Consider the following 13,165-nt stretch of genomic DNA (forward strand, 5'->3'; position numbering starts at 1 on the left):
TGTTGTCTGGTTTTTTTTTCTTCTTAGAAACACAAGACGAGCAGTAATTGCCGCTGTTCTTCATAGCCAAGAGGCTTATGTTAATGTCCCTGACAGTCGACTGTTTGGCTGTTTCTTAGCAGCGAAGCTCGGGTGTTCATAGATACACATGACGTTTGACAAACAGTTAAACACTGTAGTGATTGTGGGACACAACTTATGTTTCTACAATTAATAGGAAGAGGAGGCAGTTGCAGACACAGAGCTGCTTTTGAGTGCAGGTGCATTAAAAAAAGTTTGTCATCGCAAAGTTGTTCATTTCTAGATTTCAAGCATTTATAAAAATTGAATGATGTGATAATTATGGCCTTCAGTAAAAAATAAACCCCATCCGATATAATAAAATGTTCCACTGTTTTATTACAAAATTTTCATGATTTATGAGCGATAAGATTAGAAATAGGAACCATAAAAGGCTTGGATTATTCCAGCTTCTGTGATCAAACATATGAGGACTTTTCGGTTAGGATGAAAACGGTTCTTCATTTCTCTCATAATGTGATTGAAATCTTGTGATGCACACGTCGACATGTGCTTTGTGTCTGGCTTTCTTGACGTTGGATGCACCGTTTCCTGTCTCCTGACCTGCAAAGACAGGATTTCCTTGAGAGTCCACATGTGAAATATTGACCTCTTTTTATTCTCCCCTCAACAGTATTCCCTTGTAAACGAGCCTCTGATTGAGCTCACGAACCCGGGGGCCAGTGGCTCTCTTTTCTACCTGACCAGCGATGACGAGTTCATCATTAAAACTGTCCAGCACAAAGAGGCCAAGTTTCTGCAGAGGCTGCTACCGGGATACTACATGGTGAGAAGTTAAATGGGACTGCGCGACGGCTTCTCATTGTCTTTTGGACCCAAGTGTTTTTGAACGTTAACTTGATGTTACATTTTAACAGATTGTAATGAGATGCTGGAGTGGCACAGCTTAGGTGAAAGATGAAAGTACTTTAATCATCTGAGAAGTTTTTCTTCTTACTATAGCAGAGTTATTGTCCTAGTAAATATATAAGAACCAAGGTAATACAAATTCTAAACTGGTATGAGTGCATTGCTTGCATTGTAGTCAGTTACAATTAAAAGTACTGTGGTTAAGATATAGTCAAAGATAAGTATGAATTACGTCTTAAAAAATACTCAAAGAATTAGTTACTTATTAACTGCATTGTCAGTAGTAGGCATTCGGCTCAATTTACCTGGATAAATGATTTATGTTCAAAGCATATTTCTCAGGCAAAGTATATAGAAATCATGTGACGATTTGTCTCACAATTATTTGTGGCTAAAATGCAGATCAAAAGATTTGATTATTAGTTTAATTGAAAGTACAAGTATCCAAAAAATACTACATTATGCCAGTACTATACTTCCACATCTGATTACAACTTTTTATTAGATACACAACGGCTGCTGTTTGGTACCAAATATCTCAATGGAGCTGGAAATCAAATTACAAACGGTCGTAAACGTGGCATTCTTGTCTATGTACATAACATATAATTCCCAAGTTGCCAAACTACATGAAAATGATTTGGTGCCTTCTTGTAAAAGCCAAAGTTCAAACACTGCAAACATTCATGTCAGTCATTTAACCTGGGGATAAACTAAACTAAACTAAGAACTTAATGAATTTCTTAATAGTTTGTGAAACAGTGATGTTATTTGCTGATTTGTTAATGAAAACAACAGTGGTGGTCATTGTAAGGTCTTTTTTTAATGCTTGCAGTCATATTGTTACGTTTCCATTGAAGCAATACAGTCTGAAAAGCACTGATATGGTCGGGAGGTGTAGTATAATCTGCAGACTCAGGCTGTCTTCTATATATTTGTTTCTGAAACATCGACCTGTAACTTGAAAGGTTGAGCTGCGGGTAAGCAGCAGAGGGCTGGGTGGAGGCAGCAATGGATTATTTGCATATTCATACATCCATGCAGCAGAAATAGGGCAAAGGTTTCTGTCAACACTTAAGGACGCTGGGTAGTGAGTTTCTGTTAAGATGAAATGAATCTGGGCTCCACTGCTATATCAACAACTATGGATAGTTTGTGTCCACGATTATCACTGAAGGTCTGTGTGATCTGTGACTCTGATCAGTTTGAATCCAGAGTAAATCCTCCTCAGGAAGATGCTTCTTTAACTTTAAACTCCACTCTGTTCAACCAAACATAGAAGCCAAATACAAAATTAATCTTGGGCTCAAAAATACTTTTTTTGACAGTATTTCTTTCCTCATTTCTTGGTAATTAGTCTCACTGAGTCAAGTTTGATCCTTTCTGCTCTCTTTATACCCACAGAACTTGAACCAGAATCCTCGAACCCTTCTGCCAAAGTTTTACGGCCTGTACTGTATCCAATCCGGAGGCATCAACATACGACTGGTCGTAATGAACAATGTGCTGCCTCGCTCTGTTAAAATGCACTACAAATATGACCTGAAGGGATCCACCTATAAGAGACGAGCATCCAGAAAAGAGAGAGAGAAGAGCTGTCCAACCTACAAAGATCTGGACTTCCAGGACATGCACGAGGAGGGGCTTCACTTTGACGCAGAAACACACGCCAACCTGATGAAGACCCTGCAAAGAGACTGTCGGGTAGGTGGTTATGTCAGGGCGTCGCGGGATAATAACTTGAATAAGTGTACTCGCAACAGGAAGCCCACTATTCTTCCTTAAAAGGAACCTGTGAAACTAAGTAAGGAAATCAAGGATTGGGTCATTTTAGTTTCATGAAAGGAATGCTTTCTGTGGAATTTTCATGCCTTTATTCCTTTGCTGAACATGTTGACCTGCACACTGTGTTGCAATAGAGCTGAGAATACGTTTCCTCTAACCTGGGAACTCAAAGCAGTGGGTTGCCAAAGTTCTTGTCAGTGACCTCTCTTTGTACCTGATTATGGGCACTTGAATACCAACATACCCTGCTCTGTGCGTTACATCGTGCACTAATTTGTGCATGTGTGTGTGTGAGTTTGAGATGAGACAAATGTTTTGAAAAGAGAATTTTCCATGTGTTTGCCAGAGGGTAGAAGGCAGTTTGTTTTCACTGTGTGTCTGGTTTGCTCTGGGTCTCCGCTCTCATTGCGCGGCTGTGTTTCAGCACATGACAGCTCTTCAAACTCTGGATGTGATTAAGACATGAGCCTGAGAGACTCGGAGTTCAGTCCAAAGATAGCCCTCCAATTTAAAGGCTCGCATTCTTCTCTACTTCAAGGTTGAAGCCGAATTTTTATCACCAGGAGTATCTGAGTATTTCCCAGATATTAAAAATATTGAAAAACTGATAGCTTTCTGTAGCCCAATCACCTCCTGGAAAAAAGCCTCCCAGACTTAAATATTAAATGACTGTATACACTGGAAATAACGCAATTGTACTTGATTAGCAAAATTTCTATTTGTTGAAATTATGACAATATATTATAATAGTTATATTTGAATTAACTCTAATTGTCATCGTCATTCATTAATTTAATCAACCCACGTACCACATGTATGTGCTATAATCTGAGAAATTAATAAACAGACAGTACAATTTAGGATTACCTCTGTGATTGTCATCACAGTCATTGAGCACAGTTAATCTTTCAGCTGGGATCGATGGAAGACTAATATATATTTGGGGCTGAAGTGCAGTGACGTCCCTGCAACATCACAAGGGAACTAATGGGTTCTTGGGAGAGCTTTATCAGTGATGACAATATGACTTCCAGGCAGTGATAGTAGCTGACTAATATGGGCCTTATGGGGTTTACAGCCCAAAGCCCCCTCCATTTTGTAATCCCATTTGTACTTCAGCAAAAGGTCTTCGATTTGTTGTTTAACTTGGAATCTGACCAGATTGTTACTGTAAGCGTGTGTCAGTGTTTTTTCGACGAGGCCAGACGTGAGGAAGAAAAGCTTCCTGGACAAGTCGGTGGTCTGCAGGGCCGACCAGCCAGACCTGGTCACCCTGCACCCCCCTGTGCCATTCAGCTAACAACTTAATGACTTCCAACACGCCACACTGTGCTTTTAATTTCCAGTGTGTGGGAATAGAGGAACCTTGACAGATTGATGGAGGATGGGTGAGCGTTAGAGGTAATGAACAGTGTGATGCTGTGGATGTATTTAGCCTGTTAATTCACAGAGCACTGTCGCCTCATTGTAGTTCTTGTGTCTCCTCTCTTTCCTGTGTGTTATTTTAAATCACACCAAAAATGACATGGCAGCTCTTGGGTCATAGTAAAATTGCAATTGCTGGAAAAATAGGAAACCTCTCCAGGAGTTTTACAGGCGTGAACAGCTGTTCGTTTCCCACCCTCGATGTCAACGAAATCCCCATTTTGAGTGTTTGCATAAGCTTGGGTGACGTTAGAAGTATAAAAGAAGGAACTTCACGTGATCTCAGGTTATGGCCTCTCGTCATCAGTAACTGATATGCTGACTTCCTCAATGTTTTCCTGTATTGTTCTCCGAAGCAGGTTGTAGCCAGAATGACATCCTCCCCTCATGTTAACTCAGAGCTTCGTTAATATTTAAACCATAAACACACAAGTGCACATTTATCAATATATGACCTGTCTTCACTGCAAAAAACTCTAAATCCTACAGAATATATTTATCTATATTGTTCTCTAAACATTTCTTGCTCAATACACAATTCACAACAAATCAAGATATAAAAAGCTGTTTTTATGCTCTGCATCTCATTTATAATGAGATTTACGACATCATTACGACATTCGAAAAGATTTATAGAGGAAGTTATACATAGGAAAAGCAAAACCTCCAGCCAGACCATACTCAGACGGTGTGTTTCTTCGATTGGACCAGTAAAGGAAAAGATCAAACATCAAACTTTTAGGTCAACAGTCTGAGAAACCAGCAGGAAACTACAGAAAAAAGAAATAGGAGACAATATCAATGAAATGCAGTGGTGACACATAACAATCAGTTATATTTTGACCTCTGACAAATTGTGATGTTTGGACGGCTGCATTAGAGCATGTCCAAAACTGAAGCTCTAGTGGGATGTTTCCACTCTGCAGAGGTCAGTGTCAATCAGACAATGTCCAGGAAAGGAAAAGTGGTGAACTGAAGATAATGTTATGTGCAGCCAAGGCTTACTGATGCATGTGGGGAATGAAGTGTGGCCCGTGTGGTGTGGTGTGATCCAGCAGACCAGCCAGTGTGCTTGCTGCAGAAGCTTATGCTGGTTCTGATAGAAAGGTAGAATATGCAGTGAGTCACAGATCTTAGTCGATAGGTGTTAGACGTCAGCTATCCTTGTTCTATAACCAGCTTTTTTTTATTAATTACAAGGAGTAAATGAGCTCTACTACTGATGCAGTAGCTCATATCTTTACTGGATGTTTGGGTGGTTTATTATCTGGCAAACGTTTTGCAGCAATTGGTCAAAAAAAATGTCTAAAGAGGCAAATCTATTTGGGTGGATTTTGTGATTTGCAGTGTGTTTTGTTTTTATTTACGTGTGTGTGAGTGTGTTTCCATGCTACAGTATATATGAGGGAATCTGTTTAGCCTCAGCTGTGAGAGACTCTGTGCTGTGTAGTTTGTTATTGTCATGGCTTCCTGCTCTCGCCTCCTAAGCGGGAAGCAAAGTGCCCTCTAAGCAGAATCTCTGTCCATTTCCATGAGTAAGCAGCTAACCCCGTCACCCCAGGACCGGCCGAAAACACAGAGCGAGGGTCAGCTGAAGCCAAGCAACAGGGGGGGAGAGCGTTGACGGATCGGGGAAGTGGAAGGGATTTTTGTCCGATCATAGCGGTGGTGGGATTACCAAAAAGAAGTTCAGGTTATTTGCCAGAGCTATAAGTCCTCTTATTCCTATTTTAACTGAACGTCAGAGGGATTTGGGTTGGGGGGGCTAGAATTGAGTTGACAGACACATTTTAAAAGATGTGAGAGGATCTTTATGCAGCATGAGGCCCTTCTAGGAAAATGTCTGGTACTCGCTCTTCCTTTTAAGTCTCCTCTCTCCATTACGCTGCAGTTCCCCTGACACTCCCCCAACACAAAAACAACATACGTCATTAATAATTTATGTTGAACTCTACTGTACGGAGGGAATGAGACAGGGGGGCTCTGTGTGTATACGTGTGCGTGTGCGTGTGCGTGTGCGTGTGCGTGTGCGTGTGCGTGTGCGTGTGCTCGTGCAGCTGCCGTCAGTGACACAAAAGTGATAAAGACACCGATGCGGATGATGACGGGAAGCTGTCAGCAGAGATTTCTCCACAGTTGATGTTTAAGTGTGGAGACTTTCTCAACTTGCAGCCAACTGAATGTGATCAAGATAATGAGAGTATGTTTGAGGGGGGAAAAAAATCTATCTCTGATACAGGAAATGTTCAGAATAAAAAAGATTTTGTCAGTGCAGGCGTGAACTTAGTTTAGTGAATAAAAAAAAGTTAGTGTAAGTGTGACTATGGTTCGTTTTACTGTGTCGTTCCCTTGATCATGTGATCTTGTGACAGCAAAACAAGAGTGAAGTAAGAAAGAAAAAACATCTTAGAAACTGAAACTCGTCCTGATACTCAGGTGTAATGTATAATTAAACCAGATATGGTTTAATTATCTGGTTTACCAACGTGCCCTAGTCTTTGTAAATCTTGAGTGTAAACTATAATCAAAATTGAAAAGTAGACCATATATATCGTAGTAAAAAAACGTTTTAGAAATTAATGTCATTTAAGGGCAATGAAGACAAATTACAATTGCAAAATATCTTCAAATACAAAACCACAATTTTAATGGGCCCAGTCAGACGACACACCTAAGAGTTCTTTACAGAGTCTCTTATTGTGGAAAAAACAGGGAGTCTCTACTGTGCAATGTGTGAGTTTCAGGCTCTGTGCTTGTGTTATTTCATATGCAAGAATACTACGTCCAGCCCAAAACCAAAAATTTGTTATCTAAAGTGTTGAACTGAAGGTTAAGACCTGAAACATTTCATGGTCACAGCAAAGTTCTCTCTGGCTCTTCATGGCTCCTCGGTCCACCACTTAAACTCCATGACTGATAATGATTGTTTTGGGATAATCATTGCAACTTCACACTGATTTGTAATATAAAAATATTCATATATGTGTTTATTTTTATAGGATGAAAGCATGCAGATTGGAGGTGTAGTCACTGTGTTCACTGCTCTTTGGTCACTTGAGAACAGCTCAGTGTAATCAATTTAGAACAAGAGCTAAACTAGCGTTCCAGCATTAACATATGGTATTTTACTTGGGTTAAGTTTGGGAAAATCACACTATTACACTAAACTACCTGCGCAAAAAATTGCAGTAGATAAATCTTAATTACAGGACATTTATATACTTTCATGGATCTGAATAGTCCTACGATCATAAGATTATTAAAAAAAAACATTAATAATTGACATTATATAGTTGCTCAGGTTTGTATTTTAATTCAAAGAGAAAAATGTAATAAGCTGCAGAATTAGAGGCCGTGTGTCTGAGGTCTCAGTGTTTTGTCATGAGGAGCAGGTTGTACTCATGCATTATGAATGCATGCATTAGCGTGAGCATTTTGTCGATCGCATCTGGACTCGTGGTCTGTGTGTACGTTCAGATTCTCTGCCACAGAGCAAAGCGCCCGTGTGTACCGTCTTCTGAGCAGACAGACTCGGGCTCAAGAAAGCTTGCAGTGTATTAGTGTCACTGCAAAGTGGGGCATGTGAGCCAGCACTGTGGGGAGCTCTGTAGCCTTGCTGGCACAGAGATGGATTGGTAGAGGAGTGCTTCAGGGTGGAATAAACTGAAAAACATCAGAGGTTTGCGGTTGATCAGAGAGTGTTGTGACAAAGCTCACTATCTACAGTAGTGTTGGAGTATTGGACTTTCTCATTCATGGAAAGAAAACTGAGTTATCCGTGCAAAAGTTGTGAAAAGCTGAGATTTCTAGCCGTTTTCTCTTTGTTATGACAGTTTTCATTGTTTCCTGGGGTAAAGCTGGGCCAGTACACACAGTGCTGGCTTTCTGAAGGCAGCGTGGGGGGCATGGCTCTTTTCAAAATGGCTTCAGTTTGAATAGACTGGAGGAGTTTCAGTGAAGAGATGCAAATTGTTGATATGGGGCTGCGGCGCTCAAACAAATGGCCCTGTGTTTGAGTTGGTCGTTGGGTTTGGATTTATGTGCTTTCATGCATGTGTATGGATGTGTGTGTAAGTTATACATTATATACATAACTGGATTTATCTCTGATGCAATCTTCTCAGACCAAGCATGAGAAATTGATTTAGAGATCAGATGTCTGGGTCATAACTGTCATAATTCTACTATTTAAATGTTCTTTCATCTGTCGTATGTAGGAGAGGAATGTGTACTTTCATAGACTGTACAATTCAGTGTCCTAGACTACAATGATATGGTTTATTGAATTTATTAACTGGGTTCAGTTCTATGCAATGTATTTCCCTTCCCTCTCCCACTCCCTCTGCCTCTCTATATTCACACACATAAAGAAAAAATGTTTAACCTCTGTTTGGCACAACTATATACGATTAATCCATATGAATTATAGACAAAGACAATAGATTATTTTCCTGTCTAGGTCATGAGATAAGCTTGAGAACATGGCGGCGACCCTGACCCCGATTCCCAGATCAGACTCCCACCTCTCTTTTTCTCTCTTTACCCTAGTTATGTTGTAAGACTGCTTTTCTTGAGCCGTGACAGATATTAAGTCACAGCTTCTGGGAAACTTGGGCAAAGGACTCCTGAGACGGGTGTCAATGTGTAACACTTGGCTCACTGTGGAAAAACACCTTGTTTATTTGGCTTTGAACCGGTTTAAACAGAGATTTCCTTATGCAGGTGTTGTGCTCTTTGAGACATGCAAGGTGTGTTGATGGATCAAAGTGGAAAAAAGAAACGATGACGTTTTTGTATTTACTGTCAGGAGCTGAGGGTAAATCTCCCCCTTCTGGTGGTGATTGGCTCAGTGCTTCTCATACTTCTTTTTTCTGATAATATACTTCTTCTGGAAATGTTTTTGAATGCATAGAACCCCCCCCCCCCACAAACACACACACACACACACACACACACACACACACACACACACACACACACACACACACACACACCCAAACAATTGTTTTAAAAGTAATATTTTGAAGAGAAAATGTGGTTTATGACACTTTCTTTAAAATACCCCAAATAACCCCAAGAACACTGATGCTCACATCTGAGAAACAGTGGATCAGACCTCAGGTCTCCTAAAAAAAAAAGTCATATTTACTCACACTTTGAGAATGTGTCACAGACTAATCATATCTTCACTAAAAAGCTACAATTCTCATTACTTTGACTAGGTTTTGGAAAGTTTCAAAATCATGGACTACAGTTTGCTGCTGGGCGTACACGTCCTGGACCACAGCCAGAGAGAGGGCGGCGAGCCGGGCCAGGCGGGGGGCGACGGGAGGAGACCCGTGGGTCAGAGGGTGCTCTACTCCACCGCCATGGAGTCTATCCAAGGAGACGGCAAGGCTGCTGAGGCCCTCACCACCGACGACACGTGAGTTGGCTCAGCAGGTCGCACACACACAGACACACACTATGTTTTCATGTCTTATGGGGACGTCAGACTGACTTGCATTCATTTTCTGCAGACTTACCCTATGGGGACCTCATATTTTGTTTCTACGGTGACATGAGTCCCCAATGGGATGTACGCCCAGTATAAAAGAATAAACACACACACACACGGTAATACAAATACAAACACAGTTCTAGGTATTTACAGCAATATACATGAATGTAAATACTGCAAGTGGCTATTTTACAAACACTTGTAAAAGAGGGGCGCACAGTGCCTTTATTCAAACAGTGTTGCAGAGGAACAGTCGCTGTTTTCTGACTGTGGTTGTGCTTCTTTTACTAGGATGGGTGGCATTCCTGCAAAAACACACAAAGAAGAAAAGCTGCTCATCTACCTGGGAATCATAGATATTCTGCAGTCATACCGGTATTTAAACCAACTGTTTGTACAATGATTTATTTCCAGTGCAAAAACATGAAGTGTAAATATCATAGGTGTGTTGACTTTTAGGTAATTCAATCTTATGACATCTGACTCTACAGTGTTGGAGCATTCAAAAAGTACTTTTAAAAACAGAAAGATGTGTCGGTGGTTGCAGATCTAATACATGACTCAATAGGACAGCTTGACTTTCTCATAGTTACTGCTGCAGATGTCTTGCATTGAATGATTTCCCTGCTCTGATGGAAAGACACTTTACTACACTCCCGAGTGGACTCAACCTTTTCTCTATCCATCTCGATTCAAATGGACACAGCAGACTATTGGTCTTCCTTATTTACACATTGATTTTTTTTTTGTCCCGAGAGGAAGCAAGCTGGATAACTGAAGAGGGAAAGGAGCCTTCTGGTTCATTGGCTTTTTAGACTTGTGGATATTTAAAGGCCTGACATAAATCTTTGTGTGGCTCAGGGCATCAGACGAACACAGCATCGGCAAGGTGATATCGGGTCAGGACCGATGAAGAGGTTCATTTTATATGTGTTTATGTCTTCTAACTTGCCTTCACTTGAGTCAAACCCAGAATAATTAATGTCACATACCATAAAAGATTTATTTTCTGCTGCACTAGAGAGGGAGAAGGAAGCCTTGCATGTTCGGTCTAGCATAAAAGGAAAGTTGTATAAGAGGATATGAGTGTGACAAGGCCTCCTCTTGTGTCCCCCCCCCCAGGTTCATTAAAAAGTTGGAACACTCGTGGAAAGCGCTGGTGTACGACGGTGTAAGTTGATCGCCTGCTCAAACCCGAATTTGCTTTTGTGAATGAGCCCTTTATTTGGCTGCGTCCTCGTATGTCTGTTAGTGGCTGCCTGATAAAAGCTCATTTTCTCCCGTTTGTCCCCAGGACTCCGTCTCGGTCCACCGGCCCGGGTTTTATGCGAGCCGCTTCCTCAAGTTCATGAGCACACGGGTGTTCAGGAAGACTCAGCGTAAGTCTCACAGTCACAAACAAAGAGATGGGGGCAGCACCTTGTGACATGATAGGCAGAGTGAATCAGGAGGACTTTCTTTGATAAGTCTCATCCAGGAGTCACTATGATAGAATAAGTCTGATAGTAGTGAAATATTGTTTCCTTGTATTGTTTCTCCTATTCTTGCCTCTGATGATCTTTCATTGTTAGTTGTGAGTTGAGCCGCATGATCCACTGTGTGTCGACAGATTAACTTTTCTATGTGATAGAAATAAGATGAATTTGCCCTTTAAACATGAATATTTTATGTTGATTATGAGAAAGCCATGCTTCTTGATAATACAAAGTAAAGTTTGTAATAGTTCTGAAAATCTCGACAGAAAAAAAGGAGTCACTAAAAAAAAGGAATAAAAAAAAAAAAAGTGTTTTCAAGTGAATACGTTATTGTCTTTTTAGTGCCTATGGCACTGTGCAGAATTGTGGCATGCAGAGCTGATACACTCTGATAAACACATTAACGTTGGGTACAGTCTGTTCTCAGTGTCACGGGTGTGGCTGGAGGTAAAGGCAGGAAGGTGTTTGGGAACTTCGAATATAGAAACAAAATGTTATGCAACCATGTGGGACCCCCTGTGGAAATGGACGCGATTGAGGCGATGATTTGAGGATTTAGCCGAGCTATTAGCCATTGCCAAGTCCTGTCAGAATGAGATGACAGGAAGGGATTTCATTTCATGCCCTGCTCGGGGGGCCCAGGGGACACTTGTGTAATCGCCATTGTGCCTTTATTTCACAGTTCAAAAACTAAACCGCTAATTTTGGAGGGAAAGCATTGGAGTTTCATTGTGTGTGAATGTTGCTTCAATCAGAGGGTAACTGCCACTTTCCTTTATCTCCCCCAATTATCCTCTCCTCTCCCTCTGCTGCTTCCACAAATCTCTCTCATTTCCCTCCTTTCACTGACTCAAATGCTTCTTTTTTTTCCCCTCTTTGCTCTGCAGCAATTCGATTTTCCCCTTCAAAGAGGACGCGCACGTCCATCCCGGCTCTGAAGTCGTCTTCACAGGAGATCCTTTCATTGCGGGCGGAGGAGAGGCATGAAGAGGACAAGAGGGAACGGCTGGGAGGAGCACGAAGCCTGGCCAGTCTGGATGGACAAGGTGCTCAAGTTTGTAGAAAGAAATCATGTCAACTATGCCATATCTACAATTCAGTGTGAAACTTTCACTCAGATCAGATATAAAATCATGAACACCTGCCTAATGTTAAGTAAATTTCCTTCCGCTGAACTATGAGCAACAAAGTCAGAACTTGTGCTGCAGTTTGAGCTCCACCAGTTTGTCTGTCGGATCAGAGCGCACGGCGACGCTTTTCACATTTGCATCAATGAGTCCTGGCCGCAAATGATCCTGTCACTGATTTACCACGTTTACTTCCTTGTACCGCTTATGATAGCTCACGTTCACCACAGACGGCCTACACACCACAATATCTGCCGTTTTGGAGAAGCTGTGATGAAGCTGTCCAGCCATCGTGTCAAACTTGCTCCAATTGTTACGCTTTCCTTTTTTTTCCCTGCACCTTAGAGGACAACATGTAGTCCAGCCTAATAAATACCACCTCGGATCAGGTGACATGCTGACTTCACCTGTGAGTGGTGATACTCTTGTGGCTGATTAGAATTTTTACAAATGATTTCTAAGATGAATGTGTACCAGCAAAAACTGAACATAGAAAGAGAAGTGCCTGAGTTATGAGCTTGAATCCTGATTGAATAAGGGATTCTATATCACTGGTGCATCAACATTCTCCTTGTGTTTTTTTCCAAGCTGATAACTAAATACACCATTTTCACCTAAGCTGTACATTTTTAGTGTTCTGTGGCGTATTAGAGCTTTTGAGAAAACACTTGAGTGAGTATAAACAACCACTTGCATTTGGCCATAAAAATGCTGCCCTCTCAGCGGAGGAAGCCGTCACTGCTGGAGTTGGTGTTTGGCCCTGAGAGGAAGACAACCGAGGCTATCTTGTTAATGGCACCCCATCAGATGCAGTGCCAGCGTCTGTGTGCTTCTGTAGGGGTATGTTAATAATGGGACGTGTAGCTGCTTCTCTACCTCCCGTAGTAATTATGCTCGTGATCATAATCTGATAAAGGCGTGAC

At 41.3% G+C, this 13,165-nt stretch overlaps 1 protein-coding gene across 1 annotated transcript in view; it reads left to right on the forward strand.

Moving 5' to 3' along the window:
• Positions 1–13,165, forward strand: part of pip5k1bb (phosphatidylinositol-4-phosphate 5-kinase, type I, beta b) — a 35,543-nt gene that overhangs the window by 17,478 nt on the left and 4,900 nt on the right. The window contains exons 6-12 of the mRNA XM_080466609.1: positions 695–847; positions 2,335–2,634; positions 9,363–9,565; positions 9,932–10,015; positions 10,763–10,811; positions 10,935–11,019; positions 12,003–12,161. Coding sequence (XP_080322735.1) covers positions 695–847; positions 2,335–2,634; positions 9,363–9,565; positions 9,932–10,015; positions 10,763–10,811; positions 10,935–11,019; positions 12,003–12,161 — 1,033 coding nt within the window. The remainder of the gene's footprint in view (positions 1–694; positions 848–2,334; positions 2,635–9,362; positions 9,566–9,931; positions 10,016–10,762; positions 10,812–10,934; positions 11,020–12,002; positions 12,162–13,165) is intronic.

Source organism: Lipophrys pholis (assembly GCF_963383615.2).
Source record: "Lipophrys pholis genome assembly, chromosome: 7".
NCBI classification, from domain to species: domain Eukaryota; kingdom Metazoa; phylum Chordata; class Actinopteri; order Blenniiformes; family Blenniidae; genus Lipophrys; species Lipophrys pholis.